Source organism: Stylophora pistillata, chromosome 12 (assembly GCF_964205215.1).
Source record: "Stylophora pistillata chromosome 12, jaStyPist1.2, whole genome shotgun sequence".
Taxonomy (NCBI): domain Eukaryota; kingdom Metazoa; phylum Cnidaria; class Anthozoa; order Scleractinia; family Pocilloporidae; genus Stylophora; species Stylophora pistillata.
In genome coordinates, this window is record NC_142530.1 from 27,695,145 (window position 1) to 27,723,119 (window position 27,975).

At 37.9% G+C, this 27,975-nt stretch overlaps 4 protein-coding genes across 4 annotated transcripts; 3 read left to right on the top strand and 1 right to left on the bottom strand.

The window, feature by feature from the left end:
* The first annotated feature begins 1,650 nt into the window (after window positions 1–1,650).
* LOC111336812 (GATOR2 complex protein WDR24) lies at window positions 1,651–27,975 on the top strand. Its single transcript, XM_022942973.2, has 25 exons — window positions 1,651–1,764; window positions 3,253–3,366; window positions 3,767–3,880; window positions 4,484–4,561; window positions 5,146–5,252; window positions 6,006–6,071; window positions 6,501–6,563; window positions 11,249–11,380; window positions 11,762–11,865; window positions 17,682–17,779; window positions 18,250–18,472; window positions 19,073–19,193; window positions 19,525–19,608; window positions 20,139–20,307; window positions 21,216–21,320; window positions 21,433–21,504; window positions 21,685–21,782; window positions 22,592–22,626; window positions 24,166–24,219; window positions 24,564–24,663; window positions 24,971–25,033; window positions 25,511–25,613; window positions 26,303–26,388; window positions 26,743–26,849; window positions 27,217–27,975. Exons 1-25 carry the CDS (start codon window positions 1,701–1,703, stop codon window positions 27,350–27,352), a joined length of 2,496 nt encoding a protein of 831 aa, XP_022798708.2. The 5' UTR covers window positions 1,651–1,700; the 3' UTR covers window positions 27,353–27,975.
* LOC148719461 (uncharacterized) lies at window positions 13,909–14,504 on the bottom strand (the record flags this gene model as incomplete). Its single annotated transcript, XM_088741513.1, has 2 exons — window positions 13,909–14,310; window positions 14,351–14,504. Coding segments are annotated over 2 exons (549 nt in total), but the record flags the coding sequence as incomplete, so codon positions are not given.
* Window positions 14,555–15,784, top strand: LOC148719462 (uncharacterized). The gene has a single exon (XM_088740348.1). The coding sequence runs from the start codon at window positions 14,555–14,557 to the stop codon at window positions 14,987–14,989; it is 435 nt and encodes a 144-aa protein (XP_088596474.1). The 3' UTR covers window positions 14,990–15,784.
* Window positions 15,055–15,784, top strand: LOC148719463 (uncharacterized). The gene has a single exon (XM_088740347.1). The coding sequence runs from the start codon at window positions 15,055–15,057 to the stop codon at window positions 15,523–15,525; it is 471 nt and encodes a 156-aa protein (XP_088596473.1). The 3' UTR covers window positions 15,526–15,784.

Sequence of the window (27,975 nt, forward strand, 5' to 3'; positions counted from 1 at the left end):
CAGAGGCATCAGCTCTTATTTTGAATTATTCGTAATAGATTATGTGTTTCGCTTTCAGGAGTTTGGAGCTTCTTGGACTCTTTATTATATCAGAAGCACATTTAAAGTTCTAATTCTCATCTTTACTATTATCGTTGAGTCCCAAGGAATATGACAAGTTTGTTCATGGCTGGGGATTTTATGACTTTTTGTTTCTTGAAATTGTTAAGCTGTTCCTGGTTAGCAAAAACATAGCTTATCCTTTTTTAAGAAATCCTCCCTCAATTAATCTTATTTTGACATTGTTTTGTTATCTCTTCAACAGATTATAGGATTAATGGATCTAATTTCCTTCATTTCAAACGAGGACATTGTAACTATTGGCTCCTGTAACGCTCAGGTATGCCGTATGCCACACGGAATCAAGTCTGAACTGGCCTGGACTTGCTTTTTGTCTAATTTCTGCTGAAACGCTGCAAGCTTTAAAAGAATGTTAGTTGAGGGGGGCCTTGGGATTTTCAGTTTTGCGGTTTGGACTAATTTTTGGATCGGTTTTTCGGTTTTTGGGCCAAAAAGGTTTGGTTTTTCGGTTTTGATGTTCAGAGCGGTTTGCGGATTTTACGTGTTTTTGCACAGGGAGGGGCCCACACAAGCGGCGTGTCTGGTCGTTTGTTAGAAATAGAAAGAAATGTATGGGAGAATATTGAAGAGTCGTAAACTTATATCAAGGAACAAAATAAATGTAAACCTACCTCACTTGCTGTCTATTGTCGTTTCTGTGGTTCTAAATGGCCAATTTGACCGATTTGGTAGATTTTGCGTCGACTGTTACTTTACTGAATAAGAAGGAGACAGTAAAGTAACAGTCAACGCAAAATCTACCAAATCGGTCAAATTCGCCATTCAGAACCACAGAAACGACAATACACAGCAAGTGAGGTAGGTTTACATTTATTTTGAGCCTTAACATGGACATTCCTTTCTATAAGTTTACGATAACACGACTCTTCAATATTCTTCCATGCATTTCTTTATATTTCGAACAAACGACCAGACACGCCGCTTGTGTGGGCCCCTGTGGTTTTTGCATTCGGTTTTTGGTTTTCACGAAAATTCTGGTGCGGTTTTCGGTTTTTTCTTTTTGACCCCTTAAAGGTGAAAATGTAGCGGTTTTGTCAGGTTTGCATGCGTTTTTCGGTTTTGTTGCTTTTTTTCGTCGGTTTTTCGGTTTTGGAGGTTTTTTTTCTTCGTTTTGCGGTTTCCTAGAGGCCCCAATGCGTTAGTCTTAGTTGTACAGCCACTAACTGAAGCTTAAAAACTGTATTATTTTGCATTCATTTATAGTTAGTTTTAAAGGAGTAAGATTAAGTCTCGGTGTTTAAAACTAGAATTTCATACGTGGTCTTTCTCCTTTTCCTTTTTGGCATGCAACACCCATGACAGATCGTGACAGCCCTCTACGAATTCTTCATGATTAAGTTTACTTCTGCTATTTGGGGGAAAATTAACATTAGTCTTTAAACTTTTAAGACAGTCAATTTGTGGTTTAGTTGCACCAGGAAATCAATACGCGAACTTTTATTCAATCATGACGAAGGCGAGTGAAAGCAGGTAATGTTTGCGTGACTAGAGATTGATCGCAGAGATCTATGGGATTTAGTATCAGTGAGAGGCCTGGGTCTTAGTTAAAAGGTTTTGTCTGCTTCTGCAAATGTCACGCCATGAGCTTCTGGGAGCTTGTGGACAAGCCGACCGTGCATGAAATGGCTAAAACCCAAGAGAAAGGTAGGCTGTTTTTTCCTCTTATTTCTATACTAAATTCTTTGTAGATCGATTACGAAGATTTTGAACGAAACATAAGTTCAATTGGGTAAAGTATTTGCTGTTATTTAGTTGTTTTGTCATCTGAGATGGTCGAAGCTGACATTTCCTTATCAAATCAGCTGTTTGTATATGAACTTCATATATTCATTGTAACCGAATCAGCTGTTTGTTGCGAAAAAAAACATAAATTTCTCTTTCGTAGACGAGCAAATAATTTACGCAATTTCTTACAAAAAATTCGGTAATTTGTGAGTTGTTTTCGGTAAAGAGATGATGAAACTTTGTGGCATTGTAAGTGTTAACGTTATTATTTTGGGGGGTGCCTTTAGTACTTAATTTGTCGACAATCTCCCTCAAGCAACCTCTTTTATGATTGCATCTCGCTAGCCTGATTAAAACTTTGCACAGGGGTGCTTTGTTTAGACTACACTTCTATTCTTAAGTTAATTATTACCCTGCAGTAATAAATTGGTACTCTTCTGGCTGAAAGAAACAATTTAAAACTGGTAACTTCCTTTTGAGTGCATTAGATTGTTTTGGTTGGAAATCAAGGAGAGCAGAAATGAGATTGATAAAGAAATTAGGGAGGTGAACCACTGTTGGAAATGCCTCACTGACTGGCTCAGTCAGTTAGCAAGAATTACTTGTTAACCCACGTTAAATGTATTTTCATGATACAGAATACGTGGTCTTTGTCACATCACAGAAGCTTCATTATCTAAACTGAGGCTCCTGAGGGATTTCTCCACCCACTCAGGCTAAAGTGTATCATTAGATCAATATATTATTAAATTTATATAATCAATTGAAAACACCCTTCTCATGACAAATGGAAGATTATTCTTTAAATTAAAACCCTTGATATGCATGTGATAAGGAAATGAGAGTCTCTAAGTTACACTGTACTTTAAATGGAATGAGGCAATGATTTAGATGTAAAAAAAAAAAATCCTTAATTTAAAACATGATCAGAGTCTAAGCATTGTATGCTTGTGGGATTGTGTATCTAATTAACCTACCTAATTAACCTATTATTAAAATGAGTGAAACATATAAAATGACTTACTTTAGCTTTCAAGTAGATACATGGCATCTTTAAAATTTAACATCTCAGTTACTGACTTATTTCAAATATGATTTCCCTGAATGTAGGCTCAGATTTTGTCTTTGAATAAATTGTTAAAAACTACATGAATCATACAAATAGTCTGAGACACAATTCCACAGTACAGCTCCTCTGTAACGAACAGAATTTTTCATAACATAAGTAAAAAATCGTGGAATGGTGGACTTGTAATGTCCTCTTAAGCTGTATGCAGTTGCGCTGTGCAACTAAATCTGAAATCATTGAGGGCATATTATTGCTAACTTTGTCATAGATTAGTTAGACAAGACTTCGATGTTATCGTTTGCACACCTTCAAGCAATTTTGTCTTTCTTTGTATTCAGGAGTTGGTGGAGGGACTAACAATGCTTCTACAATGTACTTTGTTGTGGAAGGGGGTCTGAATTCACTGAGCACATCAAAAGATGGATCACAAGTAGTTGTGGCTGGTCGAAATGGTAAGGGATAATTTACCTTCTGATTTCTACTCTGTACCTAACACAGATATAATGTTAAAGAAGGGAAGAAGAAAATTGAAACACTGTGTAACTAGTATATAGCAGAATGTATAATATTTATTCAAATAATTAAGTGTCCACATCAAATAAGTGCTCACCTGAACAAGTGCTCAGCCTGGAAGTTGCTCAACGCTATGCAGATTATCTGTTTTCTTTATAGAATGTTAAGAAAAATATAATGCAGAAACATTGCACAATTCATTTGCTAGTCAACCTGTATTTTAATACAGGTTAAAGATCACATAAAAGTGATCAACTTGTTTTTAATAGTCACCCTGCAGTTCCTCATTGATGGCCACTTAACACAGGTGCAAGAGTATTATTTTTAGCTTTGATTCAGTTTTTAAGGTCATCAGCATTGGAGAGACTGGATTTGTTGAAAAAACTAATTTACGTGTTGGAAGGATTAACTTGAACTTCAGCATAACAGATGTTCAGTGGCATCCAGTTGATGGTAAATGGCACTAAAGTTGATAAGTTTATTCATTACTCAATTCTCAAAGAGTAATTTTATGTTCAAATAGTTTTGTAGCTATTGTTGAAAATTTAGGCTAAAAGCTAGGGTCAGTTTAAAGTAAGAAAGAAACCTGTAAGTTATACTACAAGTGCATGTTTAGGTTTATTCAGGCCTGTAAGTTGTGTATTTATGGTTTCCTTTCTGCTCCTATTTAATGGAGAACCGTTAAGTATAGCCTGAATGTCATTCTTATGTGTAAGGAAGTGCTGCAGGGGAATATATAATTGTCAATTTAGAGCTTTCTAATTAAATTAGTTTAGGTTTTAAATACAGGTGGCTGTATGCATTGTTCATTGCTTGTGGTGTTCAAACAATCCAGAAGAAATATGATTACTTGCATTTTTGATCTTTTGATGTCACAAGGTCCAGAAGCAGAAGCCCTTATCTAAAAAATAAATCAGCTGGCAGTGGTTTATTACAGACTGTCTGGTTGATATTTAAGGAGTTGGAAGTTCATAGTGAAGATTTGCTGTTTAGTAATTCATTTTGGAAATTAATCATTTCAAATTGAAAGTCAGGGATATTGAACTTTGTTTACAGATTACATTCTGGCAACTGCAGCTGGTAATGGTGCTGTTGTGCTTTGGAATTTGAACAAAATCACAAGACAGAAACAGGGTGCTTTCCATTTTTAACATTGAAAATAATTATTACTGGTATTGTTTTAAATCAGAATAGTTATCTTAAGTTTTTTCAATATTAATGCATTATGCATTATGAGGGCCCCACTGAAAACTGCTGTGGCGAGGTGGGCTCCCTCGTTAAGTATTATTATTATTAAAATATTATTATTATTATTATTACTAATATTCAACATTTTAACAGATAAAATTCTTACCACCTATTGAGTAAAATTATGTAGATCAGTCAATGTTTAACATAAATTAGATGAGCTTTTTCATATGGAAAGTTTTGGGAGCTTGAAAAATGTGTAAGAGTTGATCGAGGTATAACCAAAATAATGCAGCCCCCAAACTTCATAGTATGTGCTTGCTATTAGTATGAATGTGCCACCAACTTATGAATCAATTTTTTCACAATGTTCTCAGTGTGGTAGTTTAGTTTTTTCCACTAAGTTTCAATGCATAAACTTGGATGATCTTTGTGCCGAACTGGCATATGAAGAAGCAAGTTGAATTTGATTCTGTTGATTTTATTCATTTAGCTATTTTGTAATTGATAATTTTTTCCCCTGTCTACAGAGTTGGTATTCACGGAACATAAGAGGACTGTCAATAAAATTCAGTTCCATCCTTTTGAAAACCACATTTTGTTGAGTGGATCACAAGATGGAACAATGAGATATTTTGTAAGCCACTTCGTGTTAAAGAGAAAATTTTAAAGTGTAGTTGTTTTTACATGGTATTTATTTAGCATATGTATGTTGTTGTGAATCTTCGTAAATATATATATAGTTTTCTTCTCCAGTTTTATTTTTGAATAATGGATCTTTAGATGGTCTTTGTTTGATGCTCACTATAAATACAAAATATACTTCAGATATTCCTGAGTCACATACAGTCAAATCTCCACTAACAGAAACTCTTGTGAGCAGATAGTTCTTCTTACAGACAATTTTTTTTAATTCCCCTTTTTGCCTCCCAGGAAAACTCTGTATTTACACATTCCCTTTAGTGGACACTCTCTTATAAGCAAACCCAGACACTTTAGAAATGGAAAACTGGATATTTCATTTTTTTATTGTCTTCTCTTAAGCGGACACAACATGCATACTTGGCAATGGAATTGGTCTTAATTTACAAGTCAACAAAAATATGACCTTTGTGATAAAGTAACAGAACAGTGGGGATAAGTTTTGTCAAAACTCCATTTGTCCATTGGAAAGCAAGCAAGAGTCTGAGATAACACTTTCCTGTAAGTGAACATCCAACACATTTTAGTGTCAGTTCATGGGACACTTTTACCAATTCCCTAGGGTATCCACTTAAATGAGAGTTGACTGTAGTTGATCATGCAGTAAAGTGAAAAAGTGTAAGTATCCAGTTATTAAAAGTGTACATGATTCCAATGTTGTCTGTTTTTGCTTACTTTTCAACTAAAGGATTTAAGAAAACAAAGTGTTGCATTAACATTCCTTGGAAAAGCAGAAAGTATACGAGATGTTCAGGTCTGTATTTTTTGTGTTAATTTTCAATTTTGTATCCAGTTCTTAATGGTTTTATCAGATATTTGCTCACAGTCTTGTTACTACCTTTGTTTTATAAAATGTAGGAATATTGTTGTATGAGAAATTCATTGGCTTTTTTTTAAACAAAGAATAAAATTTTGTCAGAGATTAAAGATTGCACAGCATGGTATAGCAACTCAGTCTATCAAATGAATATAAGAATTTCTGCAAACTAGAATGCTGTTTTAATTTAATTCAAAATTTTGAAGTCAACTTCAAAACAGAATACCTACATCCATATAAATGGAATTTTTTAAAATGAAATCACGGTCTGAAGTTGAGTAATGAAAGATGAAGTCTATTGGTGGGTGCGCTAAAATGAATCTACTCAGTCTGACATGTGTCTTACAACTTACAATTTATCTCTAGTTCAGCCCATTTCAAGGTGATAGTCAAAAATTTGCTGCTGCATGTGAGAATGGTAATGTTCAGGTAAATTTAGACTATTGTTTGTAATGCTACTGACTGAAATCAAACTCGCTCTTTTTATTTGGAATATTAGTCAGTGTTCCAAGGCTTAGGGTTTACTAAAGTGCCATTCCCCATTCTGCAGTTTCATGAAATAATTGAATGGTCACCAGAAATAAATGTTTAGTTGTCAAAAAAAAAAAAAAAAAAAAAGAAAAAAAAAAGATAGAGAGAGAAATAAAAGAAAGCAGGGAAAAAGGGCAATGACATTTTGTTGGATATTGCCTATAAATCATTTCACAACTATTTAGACTGTACACAGTAACTAAAAGAAATGTCACAGGTACGTGTGGCTGCTTGATCACTGAATGGAGAGACTTTCATAGCAAATTTAGTTGCAAAAGATCGCTTTCCTAGCCATGGACCGCAGCTTGAAGAGTATACAGGACACTTCGCCCAAAAGACTTATCACACAAGTCTCTTCGCACAAGTTTTAGACCGTTCCCACAATTCTTAGTAGTCATTTCGCACAATAATTGTAAGTGAGGAGAAACATCGATTTAAAAGGTATTCTAATTGATACTGATAAGATATTTCACCTTCACGTGTCACTTTCAATAAGATCCGATGACGAGAACGTAGATATTTATTTACGTAATAACTTCAACTGGATCGAAACGCTTGTGAACACGATCACTATTCTAACTTGATGATGAACTTTATTCATGTGTCAATTATAAAATAGCAGTAATAAAACCTAAGTAAGGACACAACAAGATAATTTAAATAAAATATAAATAATAATAATAATAATAAGAAAGGAACAAATCTTTCTCTCTATCAAAGTGTAAAGAACTCCCTATTCGAACGATTACTTCTATTACTTTATAATAATAATAATAAGTAAGATCTTTTGACAGGGAGCCCACGTCACAAAGTGTGGTTTTCAGTGAGGCCCTGCATAAATCTGACGTAAGGATAACAGAAAATATAAATATGGTTATCAAGAAAAGGATAAAAGGGCATAATCAATAGAGGAGACTACAAATTTTTAACAAGACGTCTAAAAACTGAAAAATCGGAAATGTTCCTAATGCCGTCTGGGAGAGCGTTCCAGTCATCTACTGCATGACAAACAAACCGATGCTGACCCCATGTACGCTTTTTCTTTGTTAAACGAAAAACTTTTTAGTTTTGTCAGTACATCATCTACTACAAACATGCAAACATCAAGGGCGTTTACAAAACCAGGATCGGATCGGATCGGATCGGATCGGATCGGATCGGATTGACAAAACCTGGACCGTATTAACAAAATCTGGATCGGATTGCGTCCGATTGACAAAACCCGGACCGGATCCGCAGCCTTAAGAGAAACATGTCAAACATGGCGACTGTTTTTCTTGCCATGCACAGTTTTTTTTTACGTTTGAGTTGGACGGCCAGGCTCCCGAGAGGGCGGTGCAATGCCTGCCGACCTACATGTCTAATCCAACCCATGGCTAGAGTGTCAGGCCTTAGGGTTGGGATCGCAACAAACGAGGGACACCAGTCGCCAACTTCGCTGGGGAATCGAACCCCACCTCACTTAAAAATTACCACACACACAGTGTGAGCGCTAAGCCTCACGGGAGTTACAGGCGATGATGTTTAAGTTTTCGATCGGAGGTAACGACACCTGCTAAGTAAGTGCCAGTCAACTGATTTGACCGTAATTGAATGTAGTTGAAAATGAATATCCACAGACGTTCTCAAGCTCACGAAATGTATAGTTGTTTTATTACGAGCGGAATGGTCACTGGAACGTTAATTGCTTAACTTCAACTAAGTTTGATCAGATCAAGCTTTTCCTTGCCGGAGAGTCTGGTAGACCTCAAGTTGACATGCTTTTCTTAAACGAAACATTCTTCAAACCTGGTATTCCTGACTCACTATATGCCGTTCCTGGATTTATAATATATCGCTGTGACAGAATATCGAGAGGTGGTGGCGGTGTATTGGCCTTTGTCAATCAAGATCTGCGTTTGAAACGTAGGGCTTACTTGGAGAATGCTCACTTAGAGATTATTTGGCTGGAGATTTTCCCTTTCAAGTCAAAAAGGTCTCTGTTTATTTCAGGAATTTACCGTCCGCCTTCGTACTCTTCGGCTGACGATACTCGCTTAGAGGCAAACATTGAACAGGCTTATCTCCTGAATAAAGAAATGACCTTACTGGGCGATTTCAACATTGACGCGCTCATGACGCGTCGGTATGCTAAAGAGTGCTAAACGAAAGTATTATGCCTCAAAACTTGAGAATAATAAAAACAATACCAAAGAAATGTGGAAAACAATTAAGTCAATTACTGGATTGAGCAAACAGTCTAAGCGTGTAAACAACCTTAAGTTGGTGGGTGTCTCCTAGAGGACGATGAAAAAATTGCTTCATTGAGGAAGTAGTGACCTAAGCTGATCTGCAATAGATGTAAAATCATTTTACATCTATTGCAGATCAGCTTAGGTCACTACTTCCTCAATTTGATTTTGACATATCTAAACTTCAAAACTTTGTCATCACAAGAAAGGACGCTAGCATCACTTTCTCCATACCACCTATTACAGAGAACAAGAACATTGATTGTCTCAAGAACATTAGCTCAAACAAGGCCAGTGGTATTGATGACATAAGTGCGCGAATGCTGATATTAGCAGCTCCTATTATTGCTCCATCCATTGCTAAACTAATTAATTATTTATTCATAACATCACTTTTTCCTCAGCGCTGGAAGACTGCAAAAGTCACTCCGTTATTTAAAGGTGGGGGTCAAGAAAACGTAAACAACTATCGTCCGATGTCAGTGTTGTCAGAACTTTCCAAGGTAATCGAGAGGCATGTACACGGCTCGCTTTATAGTTATTTGTGTGTCATTAATCTAATTTATTCTAAGCAGTCTGGCTTTCGCAAGCGTCACAGTACTGAAACTGCTCTTATTAGAATTATCGACGAACTGCTGTTCAACCTTGACAATGATCGCGTGAGTGGTATGATTTTAATTGATTTTTGCAAGGCTTTCGACATGGTTGATCACTCGATTCTATTGCAAAAACTTCAAGCATATGGGCTTGACAACAAATCGTTAATCTGGTTTCGATCATATCTGAATGAAAGGCGCCAGTTGGTATCTATGGGTAACACAGAATCTCCTACTGCTTGTGTTCGTCATGTCGTACCTCAGGGCTCAATTTTGGGTCCCTTGCTTTTCATGCCTATATTAACGATCTTCCGCTACATGTGAGCTCGGCTCAAATTGACCTATACGCAGACGACACGACGTTAACCTCCGCTGCTAACTTTGACTCCGTTGATGTTCTTCAAAGTTCACTGACAACAGCAATCTCTGAGGTCGACGAATGGGCAACAGCTACTGATAAACTTCCTCTCAATGGGAGCAAGACAAAAGTTCTTACCATTACTGGCAAGCGACTCTCTACCAGAGAGAAAAGATTTCTTAATTTAAACGTGGTAAACACTAATTTGATGTCAAGATCATTACGAAAACGACTAACAAGGCGACGTATTTGTTTTGAGCTATAGTAGAAAAACGGCCTAAATAAGGTAACTTATAAAAGTGTTGTTTACCCTGTGAAGTGATATTAGAGGAAAGAGGTGTTTGAGTGGAGCCATTTTGGTCGATGGCTGTGTTCAAATATCGCCCCTTCTAAATTTCAACTTAAACTTAAGGAGGCTATACACATAAACTGGGAAAAGCCTAATTTAAACCAACAAGTTCATCACTTCACCATGACGCTTACGCTTTAGGTTTTATATTCTTTCCAACACTTTGTTACTCACTCAAATATGTAATTTTTGTCACTTAATCATAATTAATTATGCATGTTTCGCCTAGTTGTTATATAGTCCTAACGGTTTTTCAAATATTCTGTAACTGACGATGATGTTCGTAACATCGAAACATGTCTTCGAAATTAAAAAATGTCGTACTCTTCTTGAAGATAACGATTTGCTTTCTGCTGTCTCGACCATTTACAAAATTCTTGTGTAAATGGTATAATATAATAATAACACACTAAATGTCGCTTTTCTTTGTATTTCGGATGAAATTGATGAACTCTGATGAACAATTATATCCATATCTCGGCCATATCACGGCCATATCACGGCCATGTTACCCGACGAGTCACGCGTGTTTTAACTCGTTAGTCGGTCAAGACTCGTAGAAATTTAGCCCTTTCTTATATTCATTTAAGTTATAGTACATCCAGAAATACCTTTTATGTTGATATTTTCTCACTTACAATTATTGTGCGAAATGACTACTAATAATTGTGCGAACCGTCTAAAACTTGTGCGAAAAGTCTTTTGTGCAAAATGTCTGGTTACCCTTGAAGAGCATTTCGTTTTGCACTCAGAGCTAGGTTAAAACTTGTGCAGAACTAAGTCAGTATTTTCTCCTACGCGGTATTTTAAGTTGCAAATATCCAACTTGTCAAAGGGTTGTTTAAAATTGTCTACAACCTGCGTGCATTGTAAGTCCTGTTTGAGAAATAATACATCCTAAGGAATAATGAAATCAGATATTTGCCCGACAAATAATTTCCATAAACTGCTTTTACGAGAAACTATTGAGTTTTGTATTTAGTAATTACTAGTTTGCTTGCAGTAGAAGCTAGGTTGTTTAATGAGAACGTTTTGTATATATGTTCAAGTTGTGGGATAGCCGGGTGCCAAACTGTCCTTTCAATCAATACATGGGACATAATGGACCAACATTTGCTATCGACTGGCATCCTGAAGAGAGGAACTGGGTGGCCTCTGCTGGCAGAGACAAAATGGTTAAGGTAATGACTACACTGGATCATTCAGCTCAATTTTATTCATCCTCTCTGGCTTGGTCTCTTTGAGGGCAGAAAGTGTAATTTCTTTTAAACAGCAGCAGGTGATAAAGCCCCATTGGATCTTTATATAATCCACTGGAATGAAATCTCAGGCTATAAAAGATGTGATTTTCATTCGCTGTGGTTTTATACTCACACTGACAAATGTTTAGTCAGTTGTCTATCAGTTGTGCCCAGAACACCTGTACAAATGTAGATATTATTTCCTTAACAGCCCTCCTCGTTGTTATTGTGTTATTTAAATGTTTGTTTGTGACTTAAGCTCAAGTATGAGCTACCATTAAATATCCTCGGTCTATTTGTTTTTGTTATTTATTTTTATAGGTATGGGATGTCTCTGGTAAGACGCCCCTGATGAACACCATTCAAACAATAGCTTCTGTGGCACGCATCAAGTGGAGACCACAGAGAAAATATCAGATTGCAAGGTAACTTCATGTCTCTTTATTCAATTATTTTTTAGAGAATGTACCAAACTATAAAAGCTTAACAAGAGCTAAAGGCCAGTTTTAGGGAAGCTTCAGTGAACTGAGCAGTTCTTTCAATATTCATTTTGTTGGATGAGTTGACGGTAATCTTTAAGCGTATGGATAAATAGCGCATGCCTATCCAAATGAAAGCCAATAAGCCTTATTTCATATGACTCTGCTCATCGTGCTGCACAAAGTATAGAATGATGCAGCTTGAAGAAGTCAGTACATAAAGCCCCGAGTTCACTAAGGTGCGGGATTGCAGAATATCAAAATATCAAATTAACTGTGAGATTTTGAGAATTTGATATTATCATGATAACTATTTCAAAATATCAAATTAACTGTGAGATTTTGAGATTTTGATGTTATCATGATAACTATTTCAAAATATCAAATTAACTGTGAGATTTTGAGATTTTGAGACGTTGATATTATCGTGATATTATTTTGATATTATTAAATGATTTTGAAGTTCATATATTTTGAACTGCGGTATTAGATACGTATGGTGCACGATCCTCGCAGTGGAGAGCGCTATTTATGCAATAGCGAAAATCAGACCTGAAAAAAAAAAAATCAGGCCTGTACGGGATTCGAACCACTGACCTCTGCGATACTAGTGCAGTGCTCTAACAAGCCAACTGGGAACAGGCCGTCAAGTTGATTCATGCATAAATAGCGCTCTCCACTGCGAGGATCGTGCATCATACGTATCAAATGATTTTGTTATATCAAAATATCAAATTAACTGTGAGATTCCGAGACGTTGATATTATCATGATATTATTTTGATATTATCAAATGATTTTTTATAAATCTTTCGTATGCCATCTCACGGTGATATTTTGATATTATCATGATATTTTGATATATCAAAATCTTAAATTAACTCTACCCCTAACCTAACAATAAGTTTGCCAAACTAGAAAGATAGAAAGGTAAATCCGAAATTAAATGAGGGCAGTTCAACATCATTTATTTGGGCAGAAAGTTCTTCATCGTGGTCTTGTTGTTGCTCGAAAACCTTTGAACACGCATCCACTTCTTTCAACTCCGCATCGGATAAGTTCATTCCATTCAGATTTGATAGTGCATTCTGTTCTTTCAGGAATTTGCCTGTATGGGTGATAAACCATTGTAGAATCTGGCTTTCTTCCTTGTCTCCCAAAAATTCTGACGGTGGGACGCGGAAAGTCGTACTTGCAGCTTAGTATTGCGTTGGCTTGTTGTTGGCCCTTACATAGGAAAGACTGTGATACGTCACTTCAATTTCTCCGCAAGCGAATTCTAACTCTTCACTCTTGTACACCATACTTAGCATGCAAATGAAACGTCGTTGGATTGACAGAAATTCCTTCCTTGAAATATTTTTAAACGAAGCGTTGCTGTTTTTCAAGGTGGCTTCTAACACACTGTCAACTAACAGTACTAATCCATTATCCAATGTGTGTGGCCGATCCATACCACGACTTTACCTTTGATCCTTTTGCAACGAATGTTTCCTTTTTTCTAGCGGCCCCAGGGGAATGTAACATGCATTAATATTGGTTCGCAACGATGAAACCTTTGTAGTCTCTGGTTAAGCAAGATGAATTGATTAATAATCAGTGTGTTTCAAAATGTAACCTTTTTTTACAAGGGATTCACGATATTTCTGTGATAACACGAGAATTAGTTTACTCATTAACTCGTTTTCCTGATTTTGGAAATCGCTATTTTAGTTTGCCAGGAATGAAAAAAACAATAGTGTCGCACGATACTGTAAAATCCAGATCAAAGATAGCGCGCGTAAACAGAGAACAGAACAAACCGCCGCAATGTCCTTCCTCGTTCAGCTCAAGAAAAGTGATAACGCGTGAATATACCTCCCTCTTTAATAGCGCAGTGTGCAAAAAGCAACATGTCTGTTGACAATGTCCTTTTATTTTCACTTCGCGCGCATAATAACACTTCACAATTAGTACTCAAATGATTTCAATAACGCTACTACAGAAAATGTCCCTGTTTACAACAACTTCTTTCGTTTTAACTCTGCCTCCAAGTCAGTATTGAAACATTGGTCAACAAACCAGAACAACACGTTCCTCTTACACTGAGTCATTTTTCGAGTAAGGTCAAAGTACTGATTTAATCTCTTAAAACCCTGTTCGCAAGATTCAGTATTCACACTCCTGGTTTCATGAAACTTCAGCAGAGGTGGGTGATAAAGACAACTCCGATTTTCAGGTGGCATACAAACATCCTCAGTGTGTGTGGAGACATGAAAAATGTCTACTAGAAATTGGACATTATCTATTAACAACTTTGCTCCTGCACTACCATTTTGAGCTTGATTTTTCAAAAAAGGCATCAAGCCACAAGCCCTATCGTACCCTAGGTACCCGAGTCTCTTGAAATGCTCTAAATTGCTACAAAATGTTCTAAGGATAAACAGAAATACCTGCTTCACTTGTAAACATTTCGTTCATACTTACAACAATGTCGCAAGGCCTTATAAGAACAAGCATTCCCGCAGTTGTTTGGTAGAATAGCGAAATGTTTTCTTTCTTTTTACATCCCTTAGCACTCTGCTGTGCTAAACATTCATCTTCAGATTAACGGAGGAGCGCAATAGACACGGGGTTTTTAAAACGGTTCAGCGACAATGGATTCCGCTTGCCTTAACATCACCGGCTTCATCCAACCTGCTTACGTCGTTAAACTACTCTCACAAGATGGCTTCGATGGCGTTAATGACCGACAGCTCTATAATTATGTGTGCCTTGTAGAGCGAGATGTTGATTATGACGAATTGGTACCATTTGACCCTACCACAAATCCCCAACTGAAACGTGTCTACGAAATCACTGCTAATTTTCACAAGGCTCCAGTTAACTACAAAGTGGATAAAGATGCCCACGAACTGTTTAAAAACTATCACGACGAGCTCAAACGAAGAAAACTTCCCACTGAGTTTGACGAAAACCGGCGCGGAATCATCGCAAAGGCGATTGGCCAAATGGCACGTGTGTGTATGATTGTTCATGTCTTAGACAACGCTGTTGAAATGGCACAACGAGAGCTTGATACTGCTGAGTAAAATGACACTCGAGATCAAGTTTCGTCCATCATCGGAAAAGTGCAGCTCTACAAGCAATTACCAGTATGAATTACGTTGTGGACACAAAGTTTGCGATGATGCCACCGGAAGACAAACTACATGATGCACCTGAACCAGCACTAAGCACACCAGCTATGCCTGTCAATGCTGAGAATTCTTCCCAAACCTCAGCCTCCTACTTCCCACAAGAAACGCTCACAAACCTTTATGGGAAATACATGAAGAAGGTGTTGCTACACAAGGGGACTGTAGTTAAAGCCAGAGAAGTTTCCGGTCGCCATCTCATCCCCTGTGTCCCTCCACTCCCCAACACAACCAACCGCTATCCAACTTTGGCTGCAGAAGGCTTGCTAAAGTCCATGGAAAGTTTGGGACTCGGAGACATTGACCGCACTGCAAACGGCAAAAGCATCTTACTTCGCAAAGGACGCATCGAAGACATGCCAACAGGGGTCGAAAACAAACTCAGAAAAATCAAACTCAGTGACGAAGAATATGAACAATCCATGGAATAGACGTTTCCCGTTAAAATAAGTAGGACAGATTTCCAATAAGTATTTTCAACTATTTTATAAAGTAACTTTATTATTGGTGTCTTCTTAGGCAGTAACTTATATAAATATCAATTGCTTTAAGATTTATAGGTTTCTGTTCATATAAAATTGTTATGTTACATTTTCTCAGCATTTTCTTTCATTCCAACTCTTGTAAAAAGTAAACAGGATTTAAAAACAAACTTAGAAAATAAAACTGAGTGACCAAAAATATGAACAATCCATGAAATAGACATGCTTCTTTAGAATAAGATCAATATATTCCTAATTTTTCAATTATATTGTAAAGTAAGTTTAAAATTGGAGTCTTCTTGTTGCTATAACATTTATAGGTTAATCAGATATTATCATAATATCAAAACATCAAGCCCCTCCACACTTCCTTACACCCAGGCAAACATTTGATATTATGAATTCGATATCAATATTTTGATATCACGATATTCTGATATTATCATGACATATCAAAATATCAAACCCGTCCACACTTAGTCACGTCCAGGCCGACATTTGTTATTCTGTTATTCTGATTGTTTGTTGTATCTTTTGATATTTTGATATTAGCATGACATTCTGATATTATCATTATATATCAAAGTATCAAGCTCCTCGACACCTAGTCACATCCAAGCCAACATTTGATATTATGATACCACTATGGATATTTTGATATTATCATGATATTCTGATATTATGGTGATATATCAAAATATCAAGCCTTTTGACACTTCGTCACATCTCGGCCAACATTTGATATTATGATATCGCTATCGGTATTTTGACATTATCATGATATCCTGATATTATCATGATATTATCATGATTTATTATCTGGCTGTGTCTCACAAGGACTGGGAACTACCAAATTCACGAATTTGATTGGCTGAAATCATTTAACATCACCGATCACTTCACGTGCACCTCCGCCAATGTAATCTATTGCATAACTTGCACTTATTGCAAAAAGACATACATCGGCGAAACAGGCGGAAGACTAGGTGACCGATTCCGAGAACACCTTCGAGACGTGGAAAGGAATGACAAGGACACATCGAAACCAGTCGCTAGACATTTTAATTTACCTAATCATTCTAAGCAACAGATGGCAATCTGCGGTCTTTCCTTACACTTAGGTAGCACGGAAAGCGTAGAAATCTTGAACAAAAGCTCATCTTTCAAATCGGCAGTCTAAATCCCACAGGGATCAACGAACGCTTTCATTCCACTAATTTATTCTTGTTTTTCTCGTTGCCATGTTCCCACCAATAACGTAGCTCCATTCTCTGCCTTTAAAAGCACACACAACCCACAATTCCTCTATTCGCTCCGACGAAGGGCTAACGCTCGAAACGTCATCTTTTGTAATCGTTACGGTGGCCAATTTACCATTTCAACTTTGTTGATAAATCCAAATTATTTCGTTACTCCCACCGACGCAGCCCCAAACAGTTTCTTTCGAAACTATCAGCCTTTATTCATTTGAATACTGAAAGTGGTCTAGATTTTCCCATCTAGACCGGCATCTAGACTGGTCTAGAAAAAAAAGGTACAAAGGATATAAAAAAGTGGCATATAAGACACAGCCATATAATAAACATCTTTTTTACTGAGCCAGGTCAGTCTGTATGGGAGAATCTTGACCTCGGTCGCTGGTAAAGACCGAACGCAGTGAGGTCTGTACTGGCGACCTTGGTCAAGATTCTCCCATCCAGACCTCCTGCTCGGTTAATAAGAACTAAATATCAAAAACTTAAGTCTTTTGACACAGTCAAGCCATTTAGCAGTGGGAATATCAAAATATCATAACCTCTTATCAGAAATGATATATCATAATATTATCACTAAAAACTGCAAAAAAATGTATGACAAAATTTTTGATATAACTAAAGTGATAGCAATGATTGATATTATGATATTCTGCAATATCGCACCTCACTCCCCGAGTTAGTGTGTAAACATGCAATTGAAAGCTACTCAGTGAGCAGTACATTGTGTTCCCTGTAGGGTCACATCCGAGGTGGGACCATTTTATCCCATTATAAGTACAGTTTTGACTTGGAATTTTATCCTTTTAATAATTGTTTTATTATTTTGTTCATTTAATTGCTTCTGTTCAGCTGCTCTCTGCTTGTGGATTTTGATATTCATGTTTGGGACATCAGACGACCTTACATACCACATGCATCTTTTGGTGAACACAAGGATGTTGTAACAGGTAACATATGCTTGTGAAAGGTAATACCAATTGGCATCTGAAATTGTGATCAGCACCTTTATGAGAAATCTTGGAACACCAGGGGTGAATATATCTCACTTTGGGCCTATTAAAGGTTCACAAGTAAATTTTGGGGTTTGACCTTTTTTCTGGTTTTACAATTTTTCAAACCAATTTGATTTTTATTTCCTATTGTTTTGTATTCAGTATCATAATCTGAAATAAAGCAAAATGGAAATCAAACTGGTATGAAAAAATGTATAAGTTAGAGAAGAAGTTTCCTCAACAGTACATGAAAAATGCCATAGCTGGTCCAAAAGTTTTTGGTTGTACAGGAAATACATGAGAATTTAGCTGCCTTTCATGGAAAAATGAAAAATTCTGAGTTTTTTAAGGAGATTTGCTTTAAGGATTAGTAATGTCAAAAGCAAAATCTCTTCTGATTTGTTTATAAATCAATATTTGCATAGGTATACTGTGGCGGCAGACACTGCACAACAAAGACCCGTTTGTATTCCTGTCATGCGCGAAAGACTCCATGTTGTATCAACACGCGTTCAGTGACGCTCAACACCCAGCTGAACATGCCCCCCGGGTTGGACTGTCAATCAATGTCAATGGCGACATAAGTGTAGCATCAAGTGATCAGTCATTAAAGAGAATTCCTACACAGAGTATGATACAGACCAGACCGTAAGTGAAGTGAAACCTCAGGGCCTTGGTGCGCCCCAAGGGCTAGTTCGAAGTCATAACTTATTATTAGACTGTTGCTTGTATTGTCTCATAGATTCATGTAATACCGCTACGAATCGATACATTATACCCGATGAAGTCTACATACGAGACTGTTTTTCATAGCTTCCGCAACATATCCCGTTTTTGTAACATATGCCTCGTGGAAATAATTTGCCCCCAGCTTTCGTCAGTTTTTTCCAACAGTTCGTCCTCACCTTCTCCTTGCTGGAGGGAGGCACTGTGAAAGTAAATTGTCTTGCCCAACAACACAACACAGAGATCTGGCCGAACGTCTAGCGCCAACAATTAAACGACTGCGTCGCCGTCAAATCGAAGCGATGCCCCACCCTCCCCATCCCACCAAGATGATAAAAAGATTAAAATTTTTTTTTTAGTAATAGTTTCTGTTACTCCACACGGTTAGTGTAATTGTTGTTTTTTTTTTTAAATCTCTCTGGAGTTATTCAGTTGAATTTTGCTCGTCAATATACGTATGTTGTTAGGAAAATTTGAAACTTGTTTAGTGTTAATGATATTATTTGATTTGGTTCCTGAAAGGCGCGTGGTTAATAACACCGCATACAACATTATTGCGTCTCATCGAAAGTTTCAAGACATGGCTGACAATGTTACCGAAGTCAGGAGCACACTTTTGGTTCATCAGAATAGCAAATCCACGGTACGTGTGTTTTCTCTGATTAGCTTCATCAAAGTTTAGAGGGTAGTCACAATTATTACTTTTGCTTCCACTTCTGTGTTCGTTGACGTATTTTTCAGGGTAATATTATCATCATATAAAACTAAAGAAGAATAATTAGCTCAGAAAAGGCCTGTTTGCTCGATAGAAAACAGTATAATTTTGATCAACAGTGACGACTCTTCACCCCCTTGTTCTGTGCTTTTTCATGTAAACCTCTACTCCTTAAAAACGGAGTAAAGTAAGGAAAAAGTATGTGGAGACAAAAATTTTAATCGTACCGCGAGATTTATTGTCTTTGATATGATTTCAGAAAGAGGACTGGTTTCGCATTCTGGCTCAAAGCTATCAGCTGAGCGGATGGAGTTATTCAGAGCTCTGTGAACACAACTACACTGTAAGTTAACGTAACAGTGCGTTTCGTGTCAAGAAAAAAACACTCCCAGTGGGACCAATGTTAGTGTCCTAAGCAACTGCGCACCCACCCCCCCCCACCCCCACCCCCCCCCCCGAGTCAACATTAACCCTAACTGAGTTATTTTCGGTCGACTGTTGTTGGGTTAGAGAAGGGCAGGTCCACAGAGATTGATGCAAGCGATGCAAGGAATGCTTAAGACAACGTGCAGCAAAATTCGAGAAAGATTTTGTTAAATTTGAAAGGATTATGCGAAGTCGATCTTACTCTATAATGAGTTCAATCTTACGCGAAAGATAGGGTTCATCTTGGGATGGAACTTATTGTTTTGGAGAGTGTATGGGACAGTTCAAGTTCTTTTTGTAATTTGTGTCAAATGCTGGAGCTTGAAAGGACAAATACAAATAAAACTGTTGACCGTGGTGTTTGTCAGTGCGCTAACAGATGCACTAACGCTATGTTTGCTGGCTATGTTGATTAGTACAGAGTATTCATTCCCACTTGATTTAAAGGTTGCAAGTAAACTTATGATCCATGAACATGCGCAGACATGGTCTGTTCTTAAAACTCTGTATGGCATGACCGGGGGATCTGGAACTACACCTGCAGCACTAGCACCCACCCCCAAGAATCCTCTTGCAGCCGGAAGTCATGGCAGCACCACTGGAAATGCTGAACCTGGTAAAACACCCTGTTGGCCATATATGGAGAGCTTTTTCAAATGAGTACTGTTGAACCAAAACCAAACCAACAACCAATTACAGGCAGGGAAAGTTTCAAAAGGAACCAATTAGAAATCAAAGTAAAAAAACGAGTGGACTACTCGAAGCGGGAGAAAGCGCAGCTGACTAAGTCCGCTATTGGTTTTACTTTTTTCGTTTGATTTGTTGATTTGTTGAAATAACTATAGCCAGCGCTTTCGGTTGAGCGTCGTTAAACCAAAACTGAATTTAAATCACTTCAATCAGCAAATCAGGGCAAAGCGAGATATTGCTGAGAGCCAATAGGAATTGAAAGTTGAGCGCGGGAAAGGCGTCTGTATCTACTTATTGTAGGTTTGATTGGTTGAAAGAGTGATTGTAATTTTCTAGACTAAACAAAGAGTGATGCTCACCTTCTGATGGTTTGCTTTCAGTTGACTTGATTTACTGAGCAGTTTTCGATTGATTGTCGAAAAACCAAAAACAAAGTAATCTCAAGGGCAAATCATGACAAAATTTTACATCGTCATGAGCCAATAGACACTCAGAGCACAACCACGCAAGCTATCAAAAAACGCGGGAAAACTCGGGCGACCAAGTCACTCTGATTGGCTGAGAGGATGGCGCGAGTTTTGTTGACCAATCACTGATCGAATAATGCAAAAACAAAAAAATATCGGAATACTTTCGACAAACATTTGAAAATTGTTGTAATAGGCTGTGTGATATTTTCCTTTAGATCAGTTTGATTGCTTTGGTCCTTCGTTTATAAAACTCAGTGAAAATGCCCCTGAATCAATGTTAGAGTTATTTTTATCCATAGCGATGTTGGTATTATTAGAAGAAATCTTGAAAAAAATGAACTGTGTTTATTTTCCCCCATTGTAGTTGAAGTCAGTACACAAAGTAATACTCAGACTTCCTCAGCCAATCAAAAATCGTCAACTGAGCCAGCAGTGACACAAAACACTCAACCGGCATCTGAAACACAAGGTAGGTAATCCATCAAGTTACATCTGCATAAAGTGTCAACTCTATGATAAGACTCTCTCTTTTCCCTTTTTTCTTTTGATTGGTTTGTTTGTTTGTTTGTTTGTTTTTTCAGACGATAATAATGACGCATCGTCTACGAGCGGCGAAAATGAAAATGCGAAGTTGATGAATTTAGAAGGACAAGGTGTGAAAAGTCTTTGTTATTCTTAAAATTCGACGTTTTCCCTTCACTCTGTCCCATTAATGTCCTTATTAGAGGGGTTCGACTGTATTTTCAGTCCAACAAGAGTGGTAAATGATTAGATTTTTCTACCGATAGTTAAACTGCTTCAAATTCTAACAGAAGGCAACAAAATCTTCCTAGAATTTACATTCAACGATCTTGATCAAGATGAATTTCAGTTCCCCTATGATGGCCTTCTCGGCCTCGGAGATGCGCCTGAGGACTGGAAACTACCCAGCGTGAGTGACACTTCTATGCATGATATCTTTTCATGTTATGATATTTAACGTACCAAATCTGTCACATATTTGGTAGGTTCTAAACTTTAATTATAATTCATTGGATGACAGACAGATGACGCCATGAACCATACAGGCATTTTGATTGGTTCTCAGATGTTAAAGAAGGATTTGTTCAAAAACTACTCGTCTTCCCGCCCTTTTGTGGTTTTGCCGCTGAGGGCCGCGGGCTTTGGTACTCTTTTTTTCCTGTAGCGGCCATTTTGGTTTTCTTATGTATTGAGCTCGAAATTAAGTTTTTTATTTGACGGCTTAATTCACGTTATTCAAATGTTCTGGTATCGAGAACATTACGTACGATCTACTAGAGGACAGACACATAAATGAAGTCATCCCTAACAAAATTATGCTTTTTTGTCTTATGGAACAGAGAGGTCTTTGTTGTCATTGATCTGTACTGTAATATATTACAGTGACACACTCGACTGTGCCTCGTGTGCCACTTTTTCGTTTTTACCACAATTTGAGTTCATCTTTGATCTGTTACTGAACAGACGCGTGGCAACATGGAATCTGTTTGTTAAATAGATTCACGAAGACATGAATCCCTTTCTTATATACAGCCAGTTTTAAGGTCGCAGTCAAATAAAAGTGAAGTAAAATTCTAATTGACTGTTTGCTGTCAAATCAAGGAACAAAGAGGCGCATGAACCGTGGATAGAGAGGGGGACAATTCCTAAGAGATTGACTTTTCCTCGCAGTTGAATTTAAAGAGACCAAAAATATGATGTGAATATTCTTATTTTTAGGAAGCTTTCGAACCTAGAGCAGCGTTGGATGACAGGTAAAAAAGTAAAATAGCCCGAAGTTGGTATGATTAGGAATTTGGTATGATTAGGAATGTGATGCTTGTTTTGAAAATAAGACAGATAAATGCAATGATAAGACGAATGAAGCATTTGATACTATCGCACTGTCTCATTTCGAATTATGGTCTTTTCGTCCAGAAGTCTTTTCGTCCAAAAGTCTTTTCGTCCAAGTCTTTTCGTCCAAAAGTATTTTCACCTAAGCCTGTTCGTTTACTTGTTAAGTCTATTCTCGAAGCAAATAAATAACTTTTAGAAGGCTAGATAAGGCTATAGAAAGAACTTGTTGCGAGCCGCCGCCATTTTGGTTCCGATAGCTTTAGTAGAACCGGAGATGTTTTTTTTTTTTGAGAAATCAACAAATAGACATGGCGCCGCTGAAGGATCGTTCGCACAAAATGTGGCCACGAATTCGCATTGATTCTGTAAAGTATGAAACGTGAAATGAAAGTACTTTTGGACGAAAAGACTCGGACGAAAAGACTTGGACGAAAAGACACCCTCATTTCCAACTCACTATTGAAAGAGAGAGAGAGAGAAAAATATGAGATAAAGGAAAAGTTAACAGGTGCAATAAATAGGTAGGTTACACTGACCTGTGGGTACTTGGTTACATTGACCTGTGGGTACTTAGTTACATTGACCTGTGGGTACTTAGTTACATTGACCTGTGGGTACTTAGTTACATTGACCTGTGGGTACTTGGTTACATTGACCTGTGGGTACTTAGTTACATTGACCTGTGGGTACTTGGTTACATTGACCAGTGGGTACTTAGTTACATTGACCTGTGGGTACTTAGTTACATTGACCTGTGGGTACTTGGTTACATTGACCTGTGGGTACTTAGTTACATTAACCTGTGGGTACTTGGTTACATTAACCTGTGGGTACTTAGTTACATTGAACTGTGGGTACTTGGTTACATTGACCAGTGGGTACTTAGTTACATTGACCTGTGGGTACTTGGTTACATTGACCTGTGGGTACTTAGTTACATTGACCTGTGGGTACTTGGTTACATTGACCTGTGGGTACTTGGTTACATTGACCTGTGGGTACTTAGTTACATTGACCTGTGGGTACTTGGTTACATTGACCTGTGGGTACTTAGTTACATTGACCTGTGGGTACTTGGTTACATTGACCTGTGGGTACTTAGTTACATTGACCTGTGGGTACTTGGTTACATTGACCTGTGGGTACTTAGTAACATTGACCTGTGGGTACTTGGTTACATTGACCTTTGGGTACTTGTGTATGAAAAGTTTACCCGTAATGGTTAAGTGCCAACGTTTCTATACCATCTTGCAGAACAATGTCGAGAGGGGCATGGGAGGCAGTAGGCGTCCTAACAAATATATCTGGGAGTGTGGGTCTCATTATGTCGTCTTTAACTTATGCCTGAAGTCAGAATCTTGACCTGCCCGTAAAGGTCATGTTCTGATTGTTGCACTGGGTTTGCAAAGCGTTATTTGCCTCTTTTCCTAAGGTGTTTTTGATGGTGTTTTTTTTAGACCCACTTTTCCAACCTTGGATCAGGAAATAGATAGACCCGACTCGCCTACCAGGTTTGATTAACCTCGTGATTCTCACCACCATTAATACTAATGTCAAGTTTGATACCGTTTCTTAGAATTAAGTTTTTCGTCTGACCTGCGGAAATTATTTCCTTATTCCTGTTACTAGTGTCTATATCTTCACGCAGCCCAAGAAAGTAGGGTGTTTTGAGGTTGAATGTGGACAAAATGGAGAACTACTTTGAGGTTAACTAGGTTGAAACCACCATCTCCTGGCCTTAGACGAGAGATTCTCGTTTTTGTCTTACAAAGAAGTCATTCTTGGACAGAGTCATGACAATTTTTATTAATCGGATGTACTTTTGATTTTTCTACATTGTTTCTTTTGTTTTTAGCAATATAGAGTCTGAAGCAACCTCGGCAACGAATCCAAAGTCCTTTATTGATTCAAATCTTGAAAATCAAGGATCTGTTTCCCCCTCAAACGAAACGTTGGTAAGAAGATTATTTCATCTGCTCATTACCCACTGGACCCTAGCAGTAGTATTTATATTCTCCATACGGTTCCCTTTACATTTCCTGTGGTTCTGACAAGGAGAATTTCTGTAGAAATTAGAAGCCAATCCTTCTCAGGGATTAAAATGTTAAGACGCGGAAACGTTCAAAATGATGGGGTCTAAACAATCCCGAGCATTTCTGTGCATGTACATCTAACCTTGTGTCCAGTCTTCTAAACAGTTTTTTTTGCTCTTACTAGATCTGTATTCTGTAACTTAGGTTAGTTTTTTCTCTCATTTACCAGTCTCTTCCCGAGTGGGATTTTACACCACTGGTTGTGGAAATGCTTCATCACTTTGCGGACGAGGTGAGCACCGCAGTGTCCTGGTCATCACAGAGTTTTACATTGTAGCATATCCATTGAAAGGAAATTTTACTGTAGCAGTTCAATGGTCCTGTGTAAGTTCAAAACAAGACCTATCAATGTCACACGAAAACCACTTCGTGAATAAATTTCAATTGGATCGTTAGTGAAACCAAATCAGGTTCTCATTATTTACCTCAAAACCTTTTCCAACCAATAATTTCAGAAAATGGCGTTATTGCTTGGCATCAAGCCGTAATGTAACACTGTTAAACTTGCTTTAAGATTGGTCCATTTAGAGGGCAGTGTTTCACTGTGCGACCCGCGAAATTCTTACGTTTGTTTACGGAACCTCGTTTTGGACATAAATCCTCAACTTATAGTACAGACCTCGAACTCGGGTAGTAAGAAGTAGGTCTGACTCATCCCTTATCTTGTATTGTTAGAATAATCACCTATCCTCTCTCATTCCTGAATTAGGGAGACGTACAAATGTGTGTATCTGCATTGATTGTCCTCGGGGAGAAAATTCGCAGCAAGATTGATGAACAAACTCAAGAACAGTGGCTCATGGCCTATATCGGCGAGTAGCAAGATCTCAGTTTCGTAAAAATGGTTGCGTTTAGTCATCCTGGTGAATAACTGTCACGATGTGGTTTTTTCCGCTGTGGATCGCCATTCACATGCCAAGGGACTGCATCGTGAGACCAACGATAAACCTATTATGATCTTTATAGAAAGCTGAACCGGGATAATCAGTAAAAATAAAAGAAGTAGCCCTTTAAAGAAACATTTTAGACATTTCCACGTTTCGAGAGAAAGAAGATGCCATAGAGTCTTCCCCCCTCCCTCCCCTCCCCTGAGGGCTAGAACCACAGACATACCATAGCGATACGGTGTATGATCATATATTTAACAACTATTCACCGAAGTGGAGGTGGTTAGTGGTGGATATTTACCGAGCCGAGAAGCGGCTCGGTAAATATCCACCGCTAACCACCGACACTGAGGTGAATAGTTGTTTTAGTATATACTAAAACAGTGAGATAATATACACCACCGTCGTTAATTTAAGTGATTTCTTCGCTTGTCACGGATGCAAACCGGGGCGCCATTTTTTCCCGAGTTGCTCGGAGGTAAATAGCAAAGGATATTCGGAGTTTGATCAGCCAATCAGAGCGCGCCTTCGACGCTATCCACTGTTTTAGTATATACTAATTTAGGATATTAAATCTAGTTTTATTTTCTAATTGGATTATCTTCCTTGAGCAGATTTACTTGGTCGTCTGCAGCTGTGGACGGTGGCAAATCAGATTATTAAGCTGTCCAGTCTCCACGCAGTCAGCTCCTTAAACCAGGTAAAACTGAATTTAAAAAATAAAGGATCGTATTGTTAGATGCCCCGGTCAAAAAGTTTGCAGGATTTTTATATCTGAAGAGTGTAAGTTCTCTTTATCCTCTGAGACACAAATCCAAGAAATGATTCGCCCTTTCCTCGTTCACTCAGCTAAAAGTGGCCGTCTGGTACTTGGTGTACTGGGCCCCGGATCGAGAGGTTTGAGTTCGAGTACTGGTTGGGTCACTGTTTTGTAATAGTTACGTAACTCCCGCCGTTCTTTTCTCGCGTAAAAGAATAAATGAACGATGCAGAAGCCCATCAGATATTTTAGCGTGTAATTTAATGATTGGTTTTACTCTTATTTTGTTGCCAGGCATCAACAACAGTGCATACATCTTGTGGGCGTTGTTCCAAACCGTTGACTAAGTCAGGCTGGTATTGTGAAAGATGTCGGGGTCTTGTGTTTCCATGCTCAGTGTGGTATGAATTGTTTCTTATGTCAAATTATGGTCTGTGAGACTTAACAAGTCCACGGAAAACCTAGCCTGGAATTTTTTCTCAGAGTCTTTAAAATCCGACTTTAAAATAATTTCAAGTGAGTGAGGTTTTTTTTGACAGTAATTTTTGGGGGTCAGAACCAACTTTTACAGTTTAACAAACTTTAAAACAACATTTGCATGGTTACTCACTGAAGTTCCATTCACAAACTCAAAAAGTTGGAGCCACCTTGTAAATAAACAGCGTAAAAAAACCTCTACTGTAGTCTGAACACGTGAAGTATTGCTTTTACGAACTAGGCTTATATGGACGTACAAAGATTTCTTGACTCAATTTTAACTCATTGCAGTCATCTGATGGTGAAAGGTTTAAACGTGTGGTGTCAAGGGTGCGGTCATGGCGGCCATCTTACTCACATGCAGGAGTGGTTTGAAAAATACATATGGTGTCCTGCGGGCTGTGGGCACATGTGCGAGTACACGTGACTAAAACAGAGAGGAAACGTTACAAGACTGGAAGAGAAACGTCACAGGGGAGGTGAAACATGTGACGGTTTTTTAGAGACACGTGATTGGAACTGACATGAAATGTACTTAAATACGGTAACGAAGAACAATTTGGGACCCTTAATGTGTTAAGAGATTAGAGGGATCGCGTCAAATGATCAGCTTTGATTTGTGATACTTCCCGCAGAAGACTTCGCTCGAGTTGCGAGCGTTCCGTGGTAGTTTTGGCATGCGCGACACCATTACAAAATGACGACCAATCAGAAACGCAGATACAAAGTCATTCTTCAGTAATGAGTGACTCGAGATGGTGCCCAGCACTGGATGGAGGTGATACGAAAACTCATCCACCCGTTTTGTGTGGGAAAACCTTTGGAGATTACGTTCAGTTGTTAACATTGGCTTGTAACCATGTTGTAGTTCAATTTTATCCTTGGTTCAAATTTAATTTTCCTTTGTTTCAAACTTATTATCATACATCAACATGACCGAGAACAACGGAAAATAAATTTGAACTACAACATCTACATTGAACAGGGAATGGGTCACATTTATGAACTGATACGTTAAAGAAATTATCAAAATAAACAGTTACAACACCA

Coding starts and splice junctions, on each gene's coding strand:
- LOC111336812 (XM_022942973.2), top strand. CDS start 1,701: ATGAGCTTCTGGGAGCTTGTGGACAAGCCGACCGTGCATGAAATGGCT. Junction 11,866..17,681: donor AGAAAATATCAGATTGCAAG/GTAACTTCATGT, acceptor GCTTCTGTTCAG/CTGCTCTCTGCTTGTGGATT. Junction 17,780..18,249: donor ACACAAGGATGTTGTAACAG/GTAACATATGCT, acceptor ATATTTGCATAG/GTATACTGTGGCGGCAGACA.
- LOC148719462 (XM_088740348.1), top strand. CDS start 14,555: ATGGATTCCGCTTGCCTTAACATCACCGGCTTCATCCAACCTGCTTAC.
- LOC148719463 (XM_088740347.1), top strand. CDS start 15,055: ATGAATTACGTTGTGGACACAAAGTTTGCGATGATGCCACCGGAAGAC.